The sequence below is a fragment of the Staurois parvus genome, unplaced genomic scaffold (genome assembly GCF_062004578.1).
Source record: "Staurois parvus isolate SC_StPar_1 unplaced genomic scaffold, SC_StPar_1.0 ptg000068l, whole genome shotgun sequence".
NCBI lineage: Eukaryota > Metazoa > Chordata > Amphibia > Anura > Ranidae > Staurois > Staurois parvus.
In genome coordinates this window covers 4,912,009-4,937,717 of record NW_028317864.1, presented here as the reverse complement: position 1 = coordinate 4,937,717, position 25,709 = coordinate 4,912,009, and the positions used below count along the sequence as shown (strand labels likewise).

The following is a 25,709-nucleotide window of genomic DNA, read 5'->3' as shown; positions in this document are numbered from 1 at the left end:
TAATTCGCTCTCTTTGGAAGGAATTTCTCTCACTTTCTGTGTTGGATATGGGACAGGACGTGAAGGGGAATCTCCCCAATAGGACACTAGTTCTGGTGACAACCTGGGATTCTCTCACTTTGGAAGGAATTTCTCTCACTTCCTGTTTTGGATCTGGGAAAGGAAGTGAAATCTCCCCAATGGGGACACTAGTTCTGGTGACAACCAGGAATTTTCTCACTTTAGAAAGTATTTCTTCCATATCCTGTTTTGGCTATGAGACATAAAGTGAAGAGAGATCTCCCCAAATGGGGACACTAGTTCTGATAACAACCAGGAATTCTCTCAATTTAGAAATAATTTCTCACTTCCTGTTTTGGATATGGGACAGGAAGTGAAGGGAAATCTCCATAATGGGGACACTAGTTCTGGTGACAACCAGTAATTTGCTTTCTTTAGAAGGAGTTTCTCTCACTTTCTGTGTTGGATATGGAACAGGACGTGAAGGGGAATCTCCCCAATAGGACACTAGTTCTGGTGACAACTTGGGATTCTCTCACTTTGGAAGGAATTTCTCACACTTCCTGTTTTGGATCTGGGACAGGAAGTGAAGGGAAATCTCCCCAATAGGGACACTAGTTCTGGTGACAACATTGCCTACCAATTGCTAGTCATGGTATGGTACATGCACCACTTAAAGGGGATCTCTTTGTGCTTCTTCTGGTGGGTGCACACAGAGTGGGTATGTATATACACACACTGTATACAGGTAGGTATTGTCCTGGCTCTCAGTGTACACATGAATTGTTCTTTCCCCTGTCTCTATATAAACACACCACCTAGACCTGTATATAGTGACATGGCAGCTTTGTAGCAGGCTGTGAGGGTGCAGGGAGGGGGAAGGGAAGGATGCTTACCTCCCTATTCTATGCCTGCCTGGCTCTTCTTCCCCATCTTTCTGCAGCCTTTGACGGCTGACTGCTGGCTCCACCCACCTCTGCCAGGGACAGGGCGGAGCCCTCGGAGTGAGAAGGGCACCGCGACGTCCTCAGTAGGCGCCGGAAGTGAAGAGTCTCCTGTGTTTACATGCAGTAGAGAAGTTGCTGGAAAGGAAGATGCTGGCAGGGAAGAATTTCAGAAGACGGAGATCCTCCAGCTCGGATGAAGAAGAGGAGGAGGGGGGTGGGGAGGTGACCTCTGAGGTCAGGTGAGTGGAGGCACTGAGGACATGGAAGGAGTTCCGTACAAGGGGCTGAAGTTGTGCTGCAGGGAGGGTATGTGGGGTGATCCTGTGTTGGCAGCTGGTCCTGGAAGCTGTACCAGTTACACAAATGCTCTTTTAGGATGTTCCTCCCCTTGCCTAGAATTAAGAGTAAGGAGGTTATAATTTGTGGCCATAGTCCCTGCATGGACGGTGTACTGTATGACTGGGTGTCCCAGCACGGTCTGATGGCCTGTATGCACTGTGTATTACAGGACTGGGTGTCCCAGCACGGTCTGATGGCCTGTATGCACTGTGTACTGTATGACTGGGTGTCCCAGCACGGACTGATGGCCTGTATACACTGTGTACTGTATGACTGGGTGTCCCAGCACGGACTGATGGCCTGTATACACTGTGTACTGTATGACTGGGTGTCCCAGCACGGTCTGATGACCTGTATGCACTGTGTACTGTATGACTGGGTGTCCCAGCACGGTCTGATGGCCTGTATGCACTGTGTACTACAGGACTGGGTGTCCCAGCACGGTCTGATGGCCTGTATGCACTGTGTACAACAGGACTGGGTGTCCCAGCACGGTCTGATGGCCTGTATACACTGTGTACTGTATGACTGGGTGTCCCAGCACGGTCTGATGGCCTGTATGCACTGTGTACTGTATGACTGGGTGTCCCAGCACGGACTGATGGCCTGTATACACTGTGTACTACAGGACTGGGTGTCCCAGCACGGTCTGATGACCTGTATGCACTGTGTACTGTATGACTGGGTGTCCCAGCACGGTCTGATGGCCTGTATGCACTGTGTACTACAGGACTGGGTGTCCCAGCACGGTCTGATGGCCTGTATGCACTGTGTACTACAGGACTGGGTGTCCCAGCATGGTCTGATGGCCTGTATGCACTGTGTACTGTATGACTGGGTGTCCCAGCATGGTCTGATGGCCTGTATGCATTGTGTACTACAGGACTGGGTGTCCCAGCACGGTCTGATGGCCTGTATGCACTGTGTACTGTATGACTGGGTGTCCCAGCACGGTCTGATGGCCTGTATGCATTGTGTACTACAGGACTGGGTGTCCCAGCAAGGTCTGATGACCCATATGCACTCTGTACTATATGGCTGTTTGTCCACATGATATGATCTGATCTGTATACAGTGGGGGGTTTATCAAAACCGGAGCAGAGTGAATCTGAAGCAGCTGTGCATGGCATGGTTAACCTTTGAAAATTAAAGATGGAATCTGATTGGTTGCCATGCACAGCTACTGCGGATTTGTTCTGCTCCAGTTTTGATCAAATCCCCTAACTGTGTACTATGTGACAGTGTGTCCCAGCACAATCTGATGGCTTATATGCACCATGTACTATGTGACTGGGTATGAAAAGTACATAGACTGTCCCTAAAGCACACTGACAGCCATATACAGATGTATATTCTGTCTTCTCATTTTTTTTTTACAATTGCTATTTTAAAACAGAGTTCAAGGAGTTCAGGCATACTGTTAAGTCCAATGAGGTGCATGCCAGCTCCTGGACTTATCTGGATTATTTACATCTGACAGGCTAATGGAGCTCCCGAAGGGGACACTCGGGGCTCTGAGTGGAGAGAAGCATACACAGCAGCTGTGCCCACCCTCTCCTCTTCTGCTAGGGTTCCCACCTCATCCCTTTAAAACAAATTACACAGGTTCTGAGGCAAATTATTGCAGATAATGTATTAAGTGAGTTTAATTACCACCTTAATGGGCCACAGAACCTGTGTAATTTGTTTTAAAGGGATGAGGTGGCAACCCTATCTTCTGCCCATTTACAGAAGCCTTTGTATTTTTTTAATTGAGTTCATATAATGCAAAGGCTTCTGTGACTGGCAGGAGGCGGGCCTAATAGCTGCATCGATTCTGCTGCTGAAGGAGCTGAGACCAGAAGGTCCACTGTCAGAGCTCCCAATACTCTAGCGATGGCTGTCTTCTGAGAGGTGCATAAACCTGTCAGCTGTAAATAGAGAGAGGTCCAACAAGGCGAATGACAACTCCTGGACTTAACTGATCGTATGCCTGCACTTTTTACAAAGTAGCTGAATTCTTTAGTAGCTGAATTCACTGAAAGTGTAAAGTAACCGTACATCAGTGTTAGTGTTGTGAGCTGATGGAAAGTGCATAAGACATTCATAAAACAAAAGGACTTGCTGACTTCACACTTCAGTTCACTGTCTGGTTAGGTTTCAGGCCTTTGCTGCCCTCTTTGGACTGGGGGGTTTCCTTAGTACTACATGACAAAACAACAAAAAGGGTGCACCAGCCTCCTGTATTACCTTAGACAGCATTTATTAATAAAAGAAAAAAGAAATTCTCACAAAAGTGTTATAATCGTGAGTATATAACATCACTGAAATGCTGGCCAATGAACAACTCTGGAACCTGGTATACCCTCCTCACAGCCCTGGAGAAAATATACCCAGCAAAACGCATTCGCTCCTCTTGTGCCGGAGAGTGTCATCCAACAACCAAGTTCTACAGCTGTTCACAGGCTGGTGTTTCAGTGATGTTACGTATATGCACATGATTTGTAACACTTATGTGAGTGTTGCTTTATTCGTTTATTAATAAATGGTGCCCATGGTAATACAGGAGGTTGGTGCATCCTTCTTGTTGTCAGGTTTTATTGCTTGTCTGTCTTCTTAAAAAGGAGATCCATCAAATCCATCAATTTGTTATGTTTGCTGTAATCGCCAAGAGTGAAAGAAAATCCCAAATATTGGGTTGTCACCTAAACGTGAATAGAGGGGAAATCTTCCAATGGGGGCCCTAGTTCTAGTGACAACCAGTGATCAGCTCAGACATGTTCAAGAAAGGATCCAAACCTGGGTGTGCAAGCCTGCCTGGAAGTTATTACCTTTACTTGCCAATCTTCTGTGTCTGAGGCATATCCTACCCTACAGCTGCACATATACAGTGGGGATCGAAAGTTTGGGCACCTCAGCTAAAAATTTGTATTAATGTGCATAAAGAAGCCAAGGAAAGATGGAAAAATCTCCAAAAAGCATCAAATTACAGTTTAGACATTCTTATATGTCAACAAAAGTTAATTTTATTTCCATCATTTACACTTTCCAAATAACAGAAAACAAAAAAATGGCGTCTGCAAAAGTTTGGGCACCCTGCAGAATTTATAGCATGCACTGCCCCCTTTGCCAAGCTGAGACCTGCCAGTGTCATGGATTGTTCTCAATCATCGTCTGGGAAGACCAGGTGATGTCAATCTCAAAGGTTTTAAATGCCCAGACTCATCTGACCTTGCCCCAACAATCAGCACCATGGGTTCTTCTAAGCAGTTGTCTAGAAAACTGAAACTGAAAATAGTTGACGCTCACAAAGCTGGAGAAGGCTATAAGAAGATAGCAAAGCGTTTTCAGATGTCAATATCCTCTGTTCGGAATGTAATTAAGAAATGGCAGTCATCAGGAACAGTGGAAGTTAAAGCAAGATCTGGAAGACCAAGAAAAATATCTGACAGAACAGCTCGCAGGATTGTGAGAAAAACAATTCAAAACCCACGTTTGACTGCACGATCCCTCCAGAAAGATCTGGCAGACACTGGAGTTGTGGTACACTATTCCACTATAAAGAGATACTTGTAGAAATATGGTCTTCATGGAAGAGTCATCAGAAGAAAACCTCTTCTACGTCCTCACCACAAAAATCGTTTGAACTTTGGAAATGAACATATAAACAAGCCTGTTGCATTTTGGAAACAAATTCTGTGGACCGATGAGGTTAAAATTGAACTTTTTGGCCGGAATGAGCAAAGGTACGTTTGGAGAAGAAGGGGCACAGAATTTAATGAAAAGAACCTCTGTCCAACTGTTAAGCATGGGGTTGGATCAATCATGCTTTGGGGTTGTGTTGCAGCCAGTGGCACAGGGAACATCTCACGAGTAGAAGGAAAAATGGATTCAATAAAATTTCAGCAAATTTTGGATGGTAACTTGAAGCCATCTGTGAAAAAGCTGAAGTTAAAGAGAGGATGGCTTCTACAAATGGATAATGATCCTAAACACACCTCGAAATCCACGGGGGATTACATCAAGAGGCGTAAACTGAAGGTTTTGCCATGGCCTTCACAATCTCCTGACCTCAACATAATTGAAAATCTATGGATAGACCTTAAAAGAGCAGTGCGTGACAGACAGCCCAGAAATCTCAAAGAACTGGAAGACTTTTGTAAGGAAGAATGGGCAAAGATACCTCAAACAAGAATTGAAAGACTCTTGGCTGGCTACAAAAAGCGTTTACAAGCTGTGATACTTGCCAAAGGGGGCAGTACAAAATATTAACTCTGCAGGGTGCCCAAACTTTTGCAGACGCCATTTTTTTGTTTTCGGTTATTTTGAAAGTGTAAATGATGGAAATAAAATCTAACTTTTGTTGACATATTATAAGAATGTCTAATCTGTAATTTGATGCCTTTTGGAGATTTTTCCATCTTTCCTTGGCTTCTTTATGCACATTAATACAAATTTTTAGCTGGGGTGCCCAAACATTCGATCCCCACTGTACATGCCCCTTTTATTGGTGAAGCTGCACAACAGTTAATGCCCAGTCTGTACAGGTGACAGCCTTCTGCCTGGCTCACGCGTAGGTTTGGATCCTCGTCTGAACGTGGCTGTGCTCATCACCCGACAGTCAGGGATTCCCTCACTTTGGAGAGATTTCCTCTCACTTTCTGGTTTGGCTCTGGGACAAGACATGAGGGAAAATTTCCCTGATGGGACACAGAGGGCAAAAACTCTGAAAGAGGTTATAACCCTCCCTTATCCTTTCCAAAATGTGACAAAAGTTTTGCCTATACTTCTACTTTAAAGCATTACAGCTTGGTTAAGGAATTTCCCAGCCTGTGAAGGACCAGCAGTGCAATGGCCAGGTTAACCCTGGCCTCTTCTCTCCTATCAGCCAGCTCCCTGTTCACTGTGCAGTATGAGAAAACCTAACTGGATTACAGTGCTGTTACTAGCCAGAATCTTGCTTTTTAACAGGACCGGATTAAGAGCGTCATGGGCCTGGTGCTGAGGACCTTTCTGGGCCTTTTTATGGAAAGTGAAAACACATTTTTTTTGTTAACACAAATTAAATAGAGAGGGGGGGTTATGGGGTGAGAGAGGGGGGGTTATGGGGTGAGAGAGAGGGGGTTATGGGGTGAGAGAGGGGGGGTTATGGGGTAAAAGAGGGAGGGGAGAGAGAGGAGCAGGAGGAGGGGAGAGAGAGGAGCAGGAGGAGGGGAGAGAGAGGAGCAGGAGGAGGGGAGAGAGAGGAGCAGGAGGAGGGGAGAGAGAGGAGCAGGAGGAGGGGAGAGAGAGGAGCAGGAGGAGGGGAGAGAGAGGAGGAGGAGAAGGGGAGAGAGAGGAGGAGGGGAGAGAGAGGAGCAGGAGGAGGGGAGAGAGAGGAGGAGGAGGGGAGAGAGAGGAGAGAGAGGAGGAGGAGGAGGGGAGAGAGAGGAGAGAGAGGAGGAGGAGGAGGGGAGAGAGAGGAGGAGGGGAGAGAGAGGAGGAGGGGAGAGAGAGGAGGAGAGAGAGGAGGAGGAGGAGGGGAGAGAGAGGAGCAGGAGGAGGGGAGAGAGAGGAGGAGCAGGAGGAGGGGAGAGAGAGGAGGAGCAGGAGGAGGGGAGAGAGAGGAGGAGGAGGGGAGAGAGAGGAGGAGGAGGAGGGGAGAGAGAGGAGGAGGGGAGAGAGAGGAGGAGGAGAGAGAGAGGAGGAGGAGGGGAGAGAGAGAGAGACTGGGGGGGGGGGGGTGAGAGAATGAGTGGTCAGTAGCCTATCAGGAGGCTGCAAAGTAGGATCTCCGCCCATATTCCCACCCAAGTACTGTGCTCGACTACTAATGGTGATGGGTGGGAGTTTGCCAGCTACTATGAAAGTGGGAGAGGCAAAGTGGAAGCCTTGCTTCCTCTCCCCCATTAGTGCCTAATGTCCACCCAATCTGCACCCCATTAGCGCCTAATTGAGAGGGGGGGGTAAGAGAGAGTGGAAGATGGGGGTGGGAGAGATGGGGGGGGTATAAGAGAGGAAGGAGGGTGTGTGAGAGAGAGAGGGGGTGGTCAGTAGCCTATCAGGAGGTTGCAAAGTAGAATCCCCACATGTAACCTCTCCTAGGTACCACACTCAGCTACTATAGGTGGTGGGCGGAGTTTGTCAGCTATATTGAGAGAGAGAGAAGGGAGATGGGTGCTAGAGGCACAAATTAGCTGCGGCCTGTTCTTATTGGATGGCTGGGCCTATATTAATATGGGGGCCTGGAGCTGTGGCCTGCTTCTTGGTGAACTGAAGTAGCCAATAAAGAGCAATATTGTGACTGTTATGCAAAGCTGTTTATTACTGAGTAATACAATGGAATTTCTTTATTTTTCAGAACAAAGCTTGAAGAGGCAAAGGAAATTCAGAGTCTGAGAAGACGACAAAATGGGGTCAGGTAGGACGTGCAGATCAGTTTATAGATCATGAGGCTGTTATCCAGTGTCTTGTTATTCAATTAAATTCACTTTAACAGCGGCACATTATTATACAAAGATATAGTTGTGCTCAGGTAATTGGACCATTAAAGTGTCCCTATAGCTATTTATTTTTAAAGTGCTAGTGTTTAGAGCTATGGGCTGGGTGTGCAGTGGGGATTGCTGATTCCTAGAAGTCCCATGTTTATGTTGGTGTACTTCATATAGTTCTGGGGCCCTCCAGTGCAAAAAGCGACCAGCTTCCCGGGTATCTGCTTTTTGCCTGCCCCTTCTATTTGTGAGGCTTCCAATAACAGTGACAGGCCAACAGATAGACACAGGAACCTGTACGGACGATGCCAGCGGCCGTGGAAGCTTGTAACTGTAGAAAGACCAGTAAAATATTCCTGGAAATAGCTATATGGTAGGTGGGTTCTGTAGCAACCGCTGACTGTTACTAAACCCAGGACTCTGCATCCACTATATCTGGTCTCCCACAGTACACACAACATGGAAATGCAATTATTTTATAAATATAAACTGCTAAATACTGTTTCTCATAAGCAGTTAGAGCAGTCTTGTGACTTCTATCAGTGTCCAGCAGAGCACTGGTTAAAGCTTGTAGGAGGAGTTTTATCTCTGCTCTAGGAGGATGCAGAACCCCTGACCTCTGTCTGAACAGTGATGATTGGCTCTGTGCTGATCACATGCACTCTCCAAATAAAAAATTTAAAAAAAACCTCTCTAGCAATACACACCAAACCAAGTATGGACAGAGTGACTCCATACAATATGTCTTATCCGAGATAAGAAAGGGACACTGGAAGAAGGGGAGGATCAGAGAAGTCAGGATCAAACAGCATTTTTACACAATGCAGAGGATTAACACCTTAGGTTCCATGCTTTACTGTATATACAGACTGATTTTACTGTTGTTGGGTTTAGCAACACTGTAAGGAATGCAGCATCAGCACAGCAAGGATCTTTGAGTAAGTGTCACATGCCTGAAGTAGATGTGCTGCATTAAAGCAAAGCTTTGGCTGAGAAAAGCGGCAGTTTGCTTTAAAATGGGTCAAATATACAAAATTTTAAACAAAAAAACTTCAAAATGCCATTCTAGAAATATTTTACAAAATAATGATATAACTGAAGTGATTATAATTTCCCTCATTCCTAGTATATTTTTAATTAATGGTTTATTTAAAAAATGTATTCACTCCACAGTGCTGCAGCCCTTCTGGTGGGTGAGAAGTTGCCAGAAGAAGCAATACTAGTGGTAAGTTTGACCTGAGAGATCTGTAGGCTGCTTATGTTGGTGTAGTCACTGTAGGCAAGCTTGTTGAGAATTCAGAACCCCATTAACCCCTTCAGGCCTAAGGGTAAAACACATCTTAATGCCTGAGCACAATTTTGCAACTTTGACATGTGTTAGTAAAACCGTACATATCATCACAACTACTTTCTGCATCCAGGTGAATTATACCTTGTTTTTTTTGGGGTTTTTTTTTTTTTTTTTCAGAACAAATTGGGCTTTTATTTATTTGTAAATGGTTATGGGTATCTTCTGGTTTTACTTTATTATTAAAGAAAACTGGCTCAAAATAGTAAAAAAAATCTTTTTTTAATTTAGCTGTCTATTTCTTGTTACTACCATAGCCTACTAACAAAGAACAACCCAAAATAAAAAAATCTCCTGCTCCTGATGATTGCAGCAAGGCCACATATTTGTATGTTGTTTGTAGCCATAGTAGAGCCCAGAAACAATAGTACGTATTTTGCTTTTTTTTTTTTTTTACCTAAAACACACTGACACTAAGGCTACTTTTATACTGAGGAGTTTTTTACAGGGTTAGTTGTTTGGGTCAAGAAAGAATCAAAGACCAAGGTCAGGGTCAGTATATTTTGGGCAGGAGTTGTTTTTTTATTTTAATATCAGTGTCAGTTAGGCTACTTTCACACGGATTCATCGCAAAAATGCATATGTATTTTTAATGCGTTTTTTTACCGTGCTTTTTAAATGGCAGGTGCCTTTAAAAACTGCAGTAAAAACGCTTCTTGGAGGTGGTTTTGAAGTGTTTGGGGAAGACACTTTTTTTTTTTTTTTTTTTTAACTGAACAAGCATGCTCCAAAGATGCTGAAAGCAGGAGTTTTTACACCACAACAGAAGTGTAACGCCCCAGTGTGAAAATATATATAGGGAAGCATTTTTCTTGAGCTTTTATTAATGTAAAAGCAGTTAAAAAAAAAAACGTCTCTTCCCCAAACACTTCAAAACCACCTCCAAGAAGCGTTTTTCTGCAGTTTTTAAGGCACCTGCCATTTAAAAAGCGCAGTAAAAAAACGCATTAAAATACATATGCATTTTTGTGATGAATCCGTGTGAAAGTAGCCTACCTGACACTGATATTTAAAAAAACAAAAAAAAAACAACTCCTGCCCAAAATATACTGACCCTGACCTTGGTCTTTGATCCTTTCTTGACCCAAACAACTAACCCTGGCACTGACCTAGATCAAAGCTTGATCTAGGTATTTTTTATTTTTTAAAATATTTATTTACTTTATATAGTTTGTTTGTTTTTTTCTCACAAAGGAAAGAGAGATCCAATGTATCTCTCGCATCCATTCAAGGAGAGAAAACACAGGGGTGGGCTTCACAGTGACTTATCACTGTAATAGCTGAGCAGAGGCTGTCACAGCAATCAGGTGACCGGAATCAGAAGTTCCGAGACCCGGGGCTCACAGTGAGCGACAAAAGGAGATACGGAAATATGCAACATTATGGCAAAAAGCCCAGTGCAGTGGGGCCGCGTGTTTGTGTGAGGTGGGTGCCAAGGGGTTAATGACTAGTCATGGCAGTTTAAAAAGGCTTTCTTTGCGGGCTATAATGCCATAGTGCACCACTAACTCCTGACCTCTCCACAGATCATATGCAGTTCAGGGTAATGGTTCTTTTCATGGACTTTTAAGAAAATAGAATAATTTCTAACTGCCAATCATTTTGAAAGGCCTGTGACATTGACTGTACATCCTATATGAAAATTCTCTGTGCAAAACGTTTTTTTGTGGTCGTGTTGGATGGAGCCTGAGAAGAGGAGGATCCAGGCTGCTCTGTACAAAACCACTGCACACAGCAGGTAAGTATGAAATGTTTATTATGTTAAAAAAAAAAAAAGACTTTATCACTTTAAGCGTCAGACATTTTTGGATGGATGTTTGTAAATTATATAAAAAGTGGCCTTCGTAATGAAATGTTTGGAGACCCCTGAGTTAGGGCATTGTTTTTCAGAAAAGTATCTGGTTCCTTTTTAAGCTTGCATGATGTTGGTCAAATTTAGATTGTTTGTTTGTTTATTTCCAGGACGATCCATTTAAAATCAAAAGTGGAGGGATGGTAGATATGAAAAAACTGAAAGACCTTGGAAAGGATAGGTAAAATTATTTTCTTCTGCAAATATTAATTTCCTTTATATTTGGTCATTTACTGTTTGAGATGTGTGAAGTAATGTCACTTATCTTTATAATGCCCTTTCTTCTTTAGGATTGGAGACGAAGAAGATCTGAACTTAGGAACATCATTTTCAGCAGAAACCAATCGGCGAGATGAAGATGCTGACATGTACGTTTTGGGTTGGGAGTTCAAAATTGTTAATGTACTCAGAGTTATATGCAGGGCTTTTTTTCAGCAGGAATGTGGGGGAATGCAGTTCCAGCACTGAATGTATGTAATGGCAAGGGATGCTGTGTGTGGGGGGGGGGGGGGTCTGTTACTGGGGAGTTCTACTGTTGCTGGGCTGGGGTCTATTGTTGCTCACTGCAGGGTATCTATTTTACTCTCTTTCATGTTCTCATTAACAATTTACATACAAATTATTCAGTAGCACAAACTGATAATTGGTTCTATATTCTCTAAAAGGGGTGGTACTGGGAGGTGGGTAGGGGGTGGAACCAAGGGATGGTGCTCAGAGGTGGGTAGGGAGCTGGAACCAAGGGATGGTGCTCAGAGGTGGGTAGTGGGTAGAACCAAGAGACAGTGCTCAGAGGTGGATAGGGGGTGGAACCAAGGGACGGTGCTCAGGTGGGTAGGGGGTGGAACCAAGGGACATCCTCAGAGGTGGGTAAGGGGTGGAACAAAGGGACGGTGCTCAGAGGTGGGTAAGGGGTGGAACCAAGGGACGATGGTAGCGGGTGGAACCAAGGGACAGTACTCAGAGGTGGGTAGGGAGCTGGAACCAAGGGATGGTGCTCAGAGGTGGGTAGTGGGTAGAACCAAGGAACAGTGCTCAGAGGTGGGTAGAACCAAGGGACAGTGCTCAGAGGTGGATAGGGGGTGGAACCAAGGGACAATGCTCAGAGGTGGGTAGGGGGTGGAAGCAAGGGATGGTGCTCAGAGGTGGGTAAGGGGTGGAACCAAGGGACAATGCTCAGGGGTGGGTAGGGGTTGGAACCAAGGGACGTGCTCAGATGTGGGTAGGGGGTGGAACCAAGGGACGGTGCTCAGAGGTGGGTAAGGGGTGTAACCAAGGGACGACAGTAGGGGGTGGAACCAAGGGACAGTACTCAGAGGTGGGTAGGGGGTGGAACCAAGGGACAGTGCTCAGAGGTGGGTAGGGGGTGGAACCAAGGGACAGTGCACAGAGGTGGGTAGGGGGTAGAACCAAGGGACAGTGCACAGAGGTGGGTAGGGGGTGGAACCAAGGGACAGTGCACAGAGGTGGGTAGGGGGTGGAACCAAGGGACAGTGCACAGAGGTGGGTAGGGGGTGGAACCAAGGGACAGTGCTCAGAGGTGGGTAGGGGGTGGAACCAAGGGACAGTGCACAGAGGTGGGTAGGGGGTTGAACCAAGGGACGGTGCTCAGAGGTTGGTAGGGCGCAGAGACAAAGAGTGACTCAGAAGGGGGGAGTCCCTACACCTATTCTCTGAGGAAAAAAAGCCCTGGTTATATGCAAAAAAAATTAAAATACACTTGTCAACTAATAAGTAGATTAAAGCAGACCTCCAGCCAAAGAGCCAAGTGCACAGTACAAATACGTATATCTTGACTGTTTTCCCAACCTGAATATGTATCATTTTATTCTGTTCAGAAACCAACATTTTTCATTTTAACCTTACCAATGCCACTGTTGTGATTTCAGGATGAAGTACATTGAGACAGAGCTAAAAAAGAGAAAGGGAATAATTGAGAATGAGGAGAAGAAAGTGAAGCCTAAGAGTGCAGAAGATTGCTTGTATGAGCTCCCCGAAAGCATCAAGGTCTCTTCTGCCAAGAAGACAGAGGAAATGTTATCCAACCAGATGCTGAGCGGAATCCCAGAGGTGGATTTGGGTATAGAGTAAGTGTCATGATCATTTTGTGGTCATATGCAAATTATTTAACGATAAATCCTCCTTCAGAACACCTTAGATCCTTTTAATATGTTCAGACCAATTAAGCAAGTTTGCAAATGCACACTTACTTTATCTTCATTTCTTTTGCTGTTCCTTGTGATTTGTACTCGTACCTCTCATATAGAATAATTTTTTGGCTATACTTGTGTGTGCACAGGGGTCTATTTGCATACAGAATATATCAAAGGGAGCATCCTTGCCATCATTCTCCTCCTCTTGCCCATCTCCTTTTAAGAAGTCACTAAAGGCATTTGCTGTACAAAAAGGATGATTAGGGGAAATGACGTTGAACTGAACAACAACAATTATTTCTATAATATCGTAAAAGTTCCATAATCCCTTTGCTTCAGGCTTATGGTTATCTGAAAAGTTCCTTCAACCATTTCATATATGATTAACTAGCAATGTTCATTCTTACTTTACTACTTTGCTTTTCTAGATGTTTTTTTTTTTTTTTCCTCAATTCAGCTTTATGTTCTAAAATGCATTGCTTCTTTCTTTTGATTTTCTTTTCTTTCTTTTTTTTAGTGCAAAAATAAAGAATATAATCTCCACAGAGGAGGCTAAAGCCCGTTTATTGGCTGAGCAACAGAATAAAAAAAAGGACAAACAGACCTCCTTTGTACCAACCAACATGGCTGTCAACTATGTTCAGCACAATCGATGTAAGAGAAATAGCTGAAGACATGGGGTTTGATTTACTAAAACTGGAGAGGGTAAAATCTGGTGCAGCTGTGTATGGTAGCCAATCAGCTTCTCACTTCAGCTTGTTCACTCAAGCTTTGACAACAAATACTGGAAGCTGATTGGTTTCTATGCAGAACTGCAGCAGATTTTGCACTCTCCAGTTTTAGTAAATCTATCCTATGGTGTGCACTGTACTTGGAGACAATCTCTGCTCTCATTTCTGAGCATGAACCTTTTTTTTTTACAGCATTCCAGGGCTATCAGTATGTCAGGGAGTGTAGGCAGCAGACTTTAAAAACTACTGCTACGATAAAAGGAATCAAAGAAAAAGCTACTTAGAAGGTGAAAGTGCAAACATAGATGTAGATTTGTAGATGTAGAAATGTAGATTTGCATTGCGATAAGATTACCGATGTGTCTCATTCTGGACATTGGAGGCATACGTTGTGTCCCCATATTTTAAGTGTTTTTATGTGCTGGGTGTTTCAGCACCAGCCACTTTAGGTACTATTAAACACGCACAACTATGAACAGAATATGTAGTGTGGACATATAGAATAGAAACCATAGAGTATCATAAAACCAACTTTATTATGTACCATCAGGGATGTTGAATTTATATCGCCCGACGCCTGGGACATGTAGTTCCGGGCACCAGGCAGGTCATTTTTTTTTTTTTTTAACTTTTAGCCCTGCTGCTGGGAAGTGCACAGCTCACCTGTCAGGTGAAAGCATTCAGGCAGCCGCACTGCTTCCCGATTGCTTTTACATAGCCCACAGTGCCAGCCTTCATCTCCCACAACCCTGTGCAGGCTTTAAGCTCACTCCTGCAGATGTACAGTGTGGTGAGTATAAGCAACTACAGGGACTGTCATTGAAGTGAATCCGTTGGTTTGCCCATGCAAGGGACAGTTTATTTTAAAACATATCTACACCCAAAAACCATATTGTTATATATTGCTGCTTCCCAATAAATTCCAACCTGTGAGATAACCATGTGTGTAGACACGTAGGGACAGAAAAGGGGAGATTTACTAAAACTGGACCACTCAAAATTTGGTACAGCTGTGCATGGTAGCCAATCAGCTTCTAATACCCTGGTCACATCAAGCCCGACTTTGAAATCTTGCGACTTACAGTGAAGTCGCACAATTTCAAAGTCGTGGGACATGCTGATTTCAGGTGCGATTTGCAAGACATCTGATACAGATGTCTATGCAAATCGCACAAAAAGTAGTGCATGTACTACTTTAGAAATCGGTGCGGCTCTGACCGTGTCGGAACTGCACCGATATGACCACTCCAATTGCGGATAATAGGCTGCAATTTGGCATGCCGTTTGCAAGTCGCATGGCATGCAAATCGCATGCCAAATCGCATCCAGTGTGACCGGGGTGTAACTTCAGCTTTGACAAGAAGGCCTCATGCACACAGGATGTTTATTTAACTCTCCTAGAAACCAGCAGCATTTTTTAGCACAAAAAGCGTTTAAAGCCTTTACAAGCTTTTAGGAGCTCTTGCGCATTAATTCATTTTATTGGCCAGAATAAATCATTTCTTCTGGCCATTAAAATGAATTAATGCTCAAGCATGTTTAGCAGCTTTTTAGTGGCGTCAAGCGTGTTTTCTACCCAAACTCTGCTGCTTCTGGACACACTGGCAGTGAGTTTTTTTTCCTGCCTCTAAAAGCCTTGCCACTGAAAGCTTCTAAAAGTCTAAATGTGCATGGACACATAGGATAACGTGAAGGGGTGTTTTGGAAACGGTTAAAAAAAAAAAAAAAAAACCTGACATCCCTAAAAGTAGCTGCAAAAACACCCTGTGTGCATGAGGCCTAAAACCTGGAAGCTGATTGGTTTCTATGCAGAGCTGCACCAGATTTTGCACTCTCCAGTTTTAATAAATCTCCCCCTAAGTGGGTTATGCATAGGATTAGCAGGTGAAGAAAAGCCTGAAAGAGTACTAGCGCCTCAACTACATCTAAGGACTGGTAAGCTGAAATTCTTTTCTGTTGTTGGGTTTAGATACGCTTAGATAAGCTGGTCACTTCCATACACATATCTAATCTTTTGCACTTTGCAGATTTTCTTTAATCCATTCATAATTTCTCATCCAGTTTACCAGGAGGACCTGAATACTCCCATAAGACGTCACAAAGAGGAACCCAAAGCCCGACCTCTCCGTGTAGGAGACACAGAGAAGCCAGAACCAGAGAGTAAGTATGACCTATGGCCAACATATGTAAAACCTCTATTTCCCCTTTTAAATGCATCATTGAATCCAAGGCATGCTCATAAATGCAGCAGGAAAAAATTGTGTTGGGTGGTATGCAGTAGTGTGTGTATATGTGTGTGTGTGTATGTGTTATCATCGCGTTGTACATGGGAATATCTTCCCGATATCAAGCAAATTATCCTAGAATTATACATAGCTGTACACGCTCCCCAAACCATACAGGGCACAGCGAGTAATTCATACATTTTGTGATGTTAACCATGACAAGGATACCAGCGAGGAAAATGCCGCTCTCTCTACCAGGAAACAAAAAATTATTTACATAACCAGAACCTGTCGTAGAATCCATACACACCTGCTACTCAACCATTGGATACAAACACCAATGCAGGCCATAGACGGATCGAAAATCGGACGATTTTCGCACCGTTAATGGGTTAATTGGTCAGCTGTTTTTTGGGTTTTGGCACATTTTTTTTTATTGGTGAAGTTGGAAAAAAAACGGCCGATTTTCCCGGCAATGATGGGCAAATCAGCCGATCTTTTTACCAATAAAAAATGTGGGAGGAGGATATGTGACATGAAAAAGTATTGCGGTTTCAACAATGTATCTATTTGTATCCGAAGAAAAACATCTGTATCCGAAATGGATACATTGTTGCAACCGCAATACTTTTTCATGTCAAATATAATAGCGGAGCTCTCTGCAGGGACAGAAGTAATTAAATGCCGGCCGTAGACGGGACGAACATCGGCGGTTTTTTTTTTTTTTTTTTTTTCCTTACCGTTGGTGGAAATGTTGGCCTATTGAACGACCTGATTTTTTTTTTCTTTTTACATAAAAAAAAAAAACGGCCAGTTTTCAACCTGTCTATGGCCTGCAAAAGTGACCATGAATACTTGTAATTACCATAGCATGAGCCAAGTGATTTATTATAAACTTTAACAATGAAAAATCTATAAGGATAATAGAGCCAGCGGAGCTAGACCTGGGGTCTGCAACCATGGATCCCATAGCTTTTTGAATCTGCGAGGGGTACCCTTTTGTTGAAAGGTAGTTTAATGATTTTGTTTTATTTATAGGTTTTAATTATTTTTCATGTTTATTCATGTATTATTGTCCTCTGTATATTAGTGGGTAGATTCTAACCAATCACACTGGTTTGTTTTAGAAGAATTTGCCTTCTGTTGTCCGGCACCATATTCTCAGTGCTCTTAAAGTAAACTTGTGCTTGGATCCAAGCAGGGCAACACATTGGTTTCCCTTATCTGCCAGTTGCCCCAGCCGTTCTTCCCTCCTGTCCCTCTCTGTTGGAAGCATGTAGCACATTTTCCTTCATCCTATGTTACATTGCTGGTGCTTGGTTATTGGAAGTTTAATGCACCACTGGTATCGCACAGGTACAGAGAAAGAGCCCTTACACCCCGGTCACATTGATCCTGACTGTGAAATCGTGCAACTTATTATTATTTATTTCAGGTACTTATATAGCGCCATCAATTTACACAGCGCTTTACATATATATATATATTGTATGTTCACATCACTCCCTAACCCTCAAGGGGCGTACAATCTAAGGTCCCTAACTCGCATTCATACATACCCATACTAGGGCCAATTTAGACAGGAGCCAATTAACCTACCAAAGATCGAAAATCCTCCTGCGCTTTACAAATGGAACTAACTAAACCTTTTACTTTAAGCTGCCAGCACTCAAAAACTGATACCAAATAACAGTGTCAATGAATAGTAAATGAACAGTGCAGCGCTCTGAAAAACTAAAATTCAATAATAATAATAACAACAAAGATAGCAATAGTGATATGAATAAAAAATTAGTGCCAACCCATATAAAAAATAAAAATAAAAAAATTAAGTGCAAAAACCGTGACCATAAAAATAATGTGCCCGCGATGAAGTATGATATTTGACACTCCAAGCGTCATCCAAAAAAAACTTTAGCAGTGCTCACAAAGTGCCACAACAATAAATCCACATAATATATATATCAAATGCAATATCCTTTTAGTGGAATATAAAACAAATCATGCGATGTGCAGCAGTGATATAAAATATACATAGATCAACATATATATCACCAAAATGAATCAACATAGGTATATACAATATTAAGAGCAATGTCCTTATGTTGAAAAATAAAGCAAATCATGCGATGTGCAACAGTGAATGAAAAACGTGACTGTGCAAAGCTCCTCTTTTGTTAATGGCTAGATTGCCTCCTCACCTCCTCCCACTGACCCCAAAGGGCCAACAGGCTTGCAGGATCACCCTGGATCCTTAGTATGTAATGGCCAGCAGCTTCCTTCCTTCCCTGGATCTCCTTTACAGGGTTCCCAGTACCCTTATTCAGTCAGGGCGGTCCTGAAGAGTAATAGCTCACCAATCCAGTGAGCCAAAAAAAACTCTCTAAGTGCAGTATTGAGTCAACTTCATTTATTTCATATAGAGTAAAAAAGGTTTAACACTCACATTGCAGACAATCTTCCCTCCTCACTGATGTGTGGGTGTACTGCATGCGAGTGGGACCTCTCGGGTATAGCAAGATGGCGTCTCACGCCGGAAGTGCGTCACCACGCACCGGAACTACGGACTCGCGTACCTACGCGTTACGTCACCGTCTACTCGTGACTTCATCTGGGTAACTAGGTTACCCAGATGAAGTCACGAGTAGACGGTGACGTAACGCGTAGGTACGCGAGTCCGTAGTTCCGGTGCGTGGTGACGCACTTCCGGCGTGAGACGCCATCTTGCTATACCCGAGAGGTCCCACTCGCATGCAGTACACCCACACATCAGTGAGGAGGGAAGATTGTCTGCAATGTGAGTGTTAAACCTTTTTTACTCTATATGAAATAAATGAAGTTGACTCAATACTGCACTTAGAGAGTTTTTTTTGGCTCACTGGATTGGTGAGCTATTACTCTTCAGGACCGCCCTGACTGAATAAGGGTACTGGGAACCCTGTAAAGGAGATCCAGGGAAGGAAGGAAGCTGCTGGCCATTACATACTAAGGATCCAGGGTGATCCTGCAAGCCTGGTGGCCCTTTGGGGTCAGTGGGAGGAGGTGAGGAGGCAATCTAGCCATTAACAAAAGAGGAGCTTTGCACAGTCACGTTTTTCATTCACTGTTGCACATCGCATGATTTGCTTTATTTTTCAACATAAGGACATTGCTCTTAATATTGTATATACCTATGTTGATTCATTTTGGTGATATATATGTTGATCTATGTATATTTTATATCACTGCTGCACATCGCATGATTTGTTTTATATTCCACTAAAAGGATATTGCATTTGATATATATATTATGTGGATTTATTGTTGTGGCACTTTGTGAGCACTGCTAAAGTTTTTTTTGGATGACGCTTGGAGTGTCAAATATCATACTTAATCGCGGGCACATTATTTTTATGGTCACGGTTTTTGCACTTAATTTTTTTATTTTTATTTTTTATATGGGTTGGCACTAATTTTTTATTCATATCACTATTGCTATCTTTGTTGTTATTATTATTATTGAATTTTAGTTTTTCAGAGCGTTTAATTAACCTACCAACATGTCTTTGGAGTGTGGGAGGAAACTGGAGTACCCGGAGGAAACCCAGGCAGGCACAGGGAGAACATGCAAACTCCAGGCAGGTGGTGCTGTGGCTGGGATTCGAACCAACGAACCTAGTACTGCCAGGGGGAAGTGCTAACCATTTAGCCACTGTACTGCCCCGTACTGTAAGTCTCACGATTTCAAAGTCGGGATGTCATTGCGATTTCAGGTGCGATTTGCAAGAAATCTGACACAGATGTCTATGCAAATCGCCGCAAAAGCAGTGCATGCTCTACTTTAGAAATGGGTGCTGCTCCGACCAAGTCGGAACCGCACCGATATGAACGCTGTAATTGCGGACAATAGGGTGCGACTTGGCATGCAATTCGCATGGCATGCAAATTGCATGCCAAGTCACACCCAGGGGTCTTAAACTTGTGTAACCTCCAAATTACAGCTTTCTCAAGGCTTCTTCTCTTCTTTCCAATCTTCTAAGTAGAGAACCAGGAAAAGAAAAGTGAAGCGATTATGTGCATTTGGGAAAGGGGAAGGAGGTGTTGGTGACAAAGTAAAACTGTTGTTGCCCTGCTTGGACAAACCACAGATTCACTTTACTGCTAAATACTCAAAAGACGTCTGGGGGACTCTTTTTTTTTATACACATTCACAGGACTATAATATCCTCATTGCTCAGCCTATTACTGTGAATCGGCAGAAATTGCTGCTGAGAGTGGATAATAGTTTGCATCGCTGGAAGTTTAATTGCAGAACCCTGTCAGAATGGAGAAAAGGAGATTTTACTGTCCGTTAGGGAAACTGTTCTTTATGGTAATAGTGACTGAACTGTGAAATGCTCTACAATAGCAAGTAATAACTAGAAAATCTACAATTTCTGGGGAAATTGTGGGAAGTGTTCTTGCCTCCACCAGTAGTCTGCAACTGGAGTGGGCGGAGTAGCTTTTGACACTCAGTTGCGTGCTCATACGCCTGGGTTCCTATGGCAACTCCCTCTACAGCAAGGGCAGAGGAGCGGTTATAAACAAACTGCTCCAACTTGCTCACTTCACTGGCGGTTGCCATCTTCAAACGGTTGTAGCTTTAAAACTGTGAGAGAACTGAAGAGCTTTATACTGTGAGAATCACAAGACCCAGACCTACATTTTGATGCATAGTATGTCTCTGAAATATTAAAAATGAAGGCACAGTCAAGGTTTAAATATTGCCCATCAAATTTCAGGTGTCTAGAGTGGATTTTCAATGAATGTCAATAGGCAGCGTGAGTTGCACACAAACAGTCATATTGTGAAAACTATCAGGACTATGGCTTAGTCGCGAACATTTTTAGTGGCAGCGGGGATAGGTGAACGTTTTGATATACGATATGTGTAGGTGGGCTTGAAAATGAGGGAGTGATGGCAGTTTAGAAATCATGTCCTGATTTTTCAGCTCACACTCTAGTTTTGAACATTCTGCCATTCATTCCTATGGGAAAAGTTCACCACAAAAACGGTGATATTTCGTGAACCATTGGGCGAAACGTTCCATAAAGTAATAACACACCAATCGGGAACAATCTGCACGTTTCGGTATATTACTGTCTATGTAGTGTAAAAACTGTGGGAGGAGTTAGGGTGGTAAATCTGGCTATAATAATAAGAATATATTTGTGAGATAACAGGAAGTGGGCTTGCCATGCAAGAACACTTGATGACAAAATTGATAACTATATTTATATATGTAACTAATGGTATCCTCATTTCCAGTTACTAAGGGAAGAATAGTAATATTTTTGTATTCAGCAAATTGATGACTGGCTTGTCGAGTCAGTAAGGATTTTTTTTTATCTCTAATGAAAGGCGAAATTCGCCAGGGGGATTTTTTTTACCTTCCACTTGATCAGAACTGCTGAAGTTTATGAGCAGATGAACTAGATGCAAGCTAGATTTCATGACCATCTGTTTCCACCAATATGATACAATACAAAAATATCCTGTATGCAATTTGTCATGCAAGTTAATCGACGACAAAAAAAATACCATAGCAGTGTGCACTGAAGTGAAGATTTGTTGTGTCATAGACCACATATAGAAATATTAATTTTGCCTAAGCAATGACCCGAAAATGTACCTTTTTTGCCTGCAATCTCCCCCCAAAAATAGCGCTTTTTGATATGTGACTCTGTCTAATTCTGTGGCCTCACAGCTGTATGTCTGCAGTATGAAATCACCTCTAAAGTACTGTTGCATGTGGCCACTAGTTTCATGTTTGGAGCGAGATTTGGTAATGTCACTACTGTGCTGCTTGCTGGAGTGAAAGCTGTACCTGAGAGCCTGCATTGCAGGGACTCCCTGCTTCTGCTTTATTCATTCTTTTGGATATGTGCTTTCTACACCTCTTCTGCTGCTGCCCCAGACACCAGGGGGCGAGGGCATTCTGAAACTAGGAAGCAAGGCCCTGCTCTTTTAGAAAGACAGGCCACCTCCAAAAAGATACACAGTGTAAAACAAAGTATGGTATATCAGTAATGGAGGGAAAATGAGCTGCAGGGAGTCTGCAAGCAATAATAGCGACTAATCCTTTGTGCACAAAAAAAGACTGAGTAAGGACAATTTCCACTTTATAGGTTAATACTCTTTAATACCTGCATTCTGCTGTGATAAATTGTTCATAGAAACAATTTTTTTTTCCTTTTCATTAACACATGTGGGCAAGAATATTTAAAGCTAAGAGCTAAATTTACCTTTTCTTCAATGGTCCTTGTCCCACACTGGCATCTTCACGGAATGCTGTTACTCCTGCAAATGCGCAGCAGTCAGTCATCCCAGCACACAGGGACCGTGCTTGCAATGTAAGTTGAGCTGCGCAGGCACAGCTCAGTTTACCTGCTGGAGAAAGCAACAAGCAGGCCGGTAGTTGTATTTTATTGCAGAAGAGACATTGCATGGAATGAGTTCCACTTTAAGTTGCTTTGTTTAACTTGTGTATAAAGAACGCATAAAAAAAACTTTTATCTTCTGATTATTCATCCTTAGAGTCTCCACCCAACCGCAAGCGTCCATCAAACGAGAAGGCCACGGATGACTATCATTATGAAAAGTTCAAGAAAATGAATAGGCGTTACTGAACTCAGCACCAAGGACTATAGACTGTACAAAGTTCATACATCTGACAAAACTTGTTCTATTCATATTTCTTTCTGGGGCCTATGTATGAAAGGGCAGATTTAGTATTGATAACAGTATATGATGACAACAACCTAATGGCTCTTTTTTTTCCAGAACATTTTCATCATTCAGAATATTCTTTTGTAATTTTGTTTTATATGTGTGTGTGTGTGTAATTCACTATTTTTAACATTGCATTTTGACATTGTAACTTGGGCCTTTCAACACAAGGAAACCTTTGGTAAAGAGAGAGCAGTTACTGTGTGTGGCAACTTTCATAAACATTTAATTCTTTCTTTCAAGTGACCCATTCTGTCAAATAACAAGGTTTGTGTAGCAAGAAGAAATTACAATGTAGCAAAATAAATGAAATAGGCAAACACTCCCTTGGTAAATAGCCATGTTTATTTTATCCTAATCTAACCGCTTACCCACTGCCGTATAGCAGATATACTGCTACGCGGCAGCACGGGTGCGCAAAAAATATATATATATATACACACGCACGCGCACGATTTAGCATTTCCAGGTAGGGGGTGTGCGCGAGCCACGCCACCATTCGCAGCCACGGATGTCAATCACCTGGTACCAGCCGGTGATTACCCACCAGTGCGCGGTGATTACTGTTTTGTTTACAGTTTTCCTCCCTGTCAGCTCAGGCACAGCACAGTCAACCTGATCAGTGTGCTTACAGTAAAGCACCCCCGCCCCCTAGTAAAACACTCCATACACACAGTTAACCCTTTGATTGCCCCTCACATTAACCCCTTCCTGATCAGTGTCATTAGTACAGTGTCAGTGCTGTTTTTTTAGTACTGATCACTGTATTGGTGTCACTGGGGATGTCAGTGACACCAAGTTAGTTCCCCCCAATGTCAGAATGCCCACTAAAAGTCACTGATCGCCGTCATTTATAAACGCTATAACGTTCACGCAAACCAATTAATTTACACGTATTGGGATTTTTTTTTTTTTTTTAGCAAAGACATGTTGCAGAGTACATTTTGGCCTAAATTTATGACGAAATTTGATTTTTTTTTTTTTTTAAAATTTACAGGACATGTTTAACAGCAAAAAGTCCAAAATACTGCTTTTTGTTTTTTTTTTCTCAAACTTGTTGGTCCTTTTTGTTTATAGCGCAAAAAATAAACGCAAAAAAATAAAAAAGAAAGCTCAATTTGTGGGGGGAAAAAAAGACGTAAATTTCATTTGGGTGCAGTGTTGCATGACCACGCAATTGTCAGTTAAAGTAGCGCAGCACTGTAATGCAAAAAATGGCCTGGTCAGGAACGGAGGTACATCCTCTGTAGGGCAAGTGGTTAAATCCGCAACATATGTATGTGCTTGCACATTCAAGCTACGCAAGTCTTTTCAGAAATCTCAGGTTGTGTATGCTTTTGCTTTTATTCATGGCAGCCTCAGGTTCTCGGCACATTTGTATTTTGGGTTTCATCAAGCCTTTCCTCATGCAGATTCATGTGGTCTGTGCTTTTGCATTTTGGGCTTATACAATCTCTTACTCATAGTAGCTCCGGGTTGTTCATTCTTACACATTTCAGGCTACATAAGCCTTTACGCATAGCAGCCTCAGGTTTTATGTGTTTCAGGCTATGCAGGCATTTACTATCAGCATCCTCAGTTTCTTAGTACATTTGCATTTTGGTTTTATACAATCCCTTATACTTCAGAAGCTTCAGGTTGTCTGTGCTTTTGCGTTTCAAGATATGCAAGCCCCTACTAATTGCAACCTCAGGTTGTTTGTGTTTTGGGCTATTCAAGCCTTTACTCATAGCAACCTCAAGTTGTTTGTGCTAATGCGTTTTGGGCTTATATCAACCTCAGAAAAAAGCCTGTGTATAGTCCAACGTTTGTGTTGCTGGTTTTAACCAGGTATAAAATACAGAGAGCTATTATATTCTAGCAAGAATTTGGTGACTTGTTATATACACACCCACACACGAAGGAATCTGCAGCTACGCTTTCTTCTTTGTCTAACCCAAACATGGAAACGTTTCCTGCTCAGTGTTTTCCTGCTTTATTTAATGGTCCAGAGTAATTTATCACATCATTAACCAAGTGCATCAAAGTATTGCTGGTTAAGTAGAACTATATCCACCTGTGCGACCTGTTTTGGTGGTCATCTTTATGTAAGCTGTACGTTTTTGTTATATTTTAAATGAGATGCCACGAAAATAAATTATGGTTAGCAATGTTTTATTACAACCAATTGTGTAATCATCATTCATAAATACAACTAGTTTAAATAGATATCCCTCATCTTCTGCTGTCCTATCCTAGTGATGCTTTAGCTGTTTTTACTCCAAAAGCAAAATTCTCTCTGTTATATATTAGTGTTTTTTTACTTTAGAACCGCATGACCTCTGGTCTCTAATCAGTAAAGTGTGTGGCAGTCTTTGTCTCAGGCTTGCTAACAGTGAATAATGCCAGTACAGTGACAACATATAAAAAATCATTATTTATTGTAGTACAACTTTGCAGACAAAGTTTTTTAGAGCAATGGCTGTCAACTTGATAGGAATAGGGAGTCTCAGCTGCGGTCCCTCAAATTACTTAAGGCCCGCACCTTAAGTTCAGTTCATATACACTGCTCAAAAAAATTAAACGAAGTTTGAAAACACATCAGATCTCAATGGGGAAGAATACTGGATATCTATACTGATATGGACTGGGTAATGTGTTAGGAATGTAAGGATGCCCCATGGTTTGATGGAAATGAAAATTATCAACCTACAGAGGACTGAACTCAGAGACACCCTGAAAATCAAAGTGAAAAAATGATGCAGCAGGCTAGTCCATTTTGCTGAAATTTCATTGCAGCAACTCAAAATGGTACTCAGTAGTTTGTATGGCCCCCATATGCTTGTATGCATACCTGACAACGTTGGGGCACGCTCCTAATGAAAGGACGGATGGTGTCCTGGGGTATTTCCTCCCAGATCTGGACCAGGGCATCACTGAGC

The 25,709-nt window shown here is 42.7% G+C and overlaps 2 protein-coding genes across 2 annotated transcripts in view; one reads left to right on the top strand and one right to left on the bottom strand.

The window, feature by feature from the left end:
* USP20 (ubiquitin specific peptidase 20) overlaps window positions 1-1,025 on the bottom strand; it is a 68,324-nt gene extending 67,299 nt beyond the window's left edge. The window contains exon 1 of the mRNA XM_089669043.1: window positions 897-1,025. The gene's annotated coding sequence lies outside the window, so the exon portion shown is untranslated. The remainder of the gene's footprint in view (window positions 1-896) is intronic.
* CUNH9orf78 (chromosome unknown C9orf78 homolog) lies at window positions 1,025-24,951 on the top strand. Its single transcript, XM_089669044.1, has 9 exons — window positions 1,025-1,186; window positions 7,606-7,665; window positions 8,909-8,960; window positions 11,046-11,116; window positions 11,226-11,303; window positions 12,822-13,019; window positions 13,603-13,739; window positions 15,878-15,976; window positions 22,597-24,951. The coding sequence occupies exons 1-9, from the start codon at window positions 1,095-1,097 to the stop codon at window positions 22,686-22,688; spliced, it is 879 nt and encodes a 292-aa protein (XP_089525170.1). The 5' UTR covers window positions 1,025-1,094; the 3' UTR covers window positions 22,689-24,951.
* Window positions 24,952-25,709: the final 758 nt, after the last annotated feature.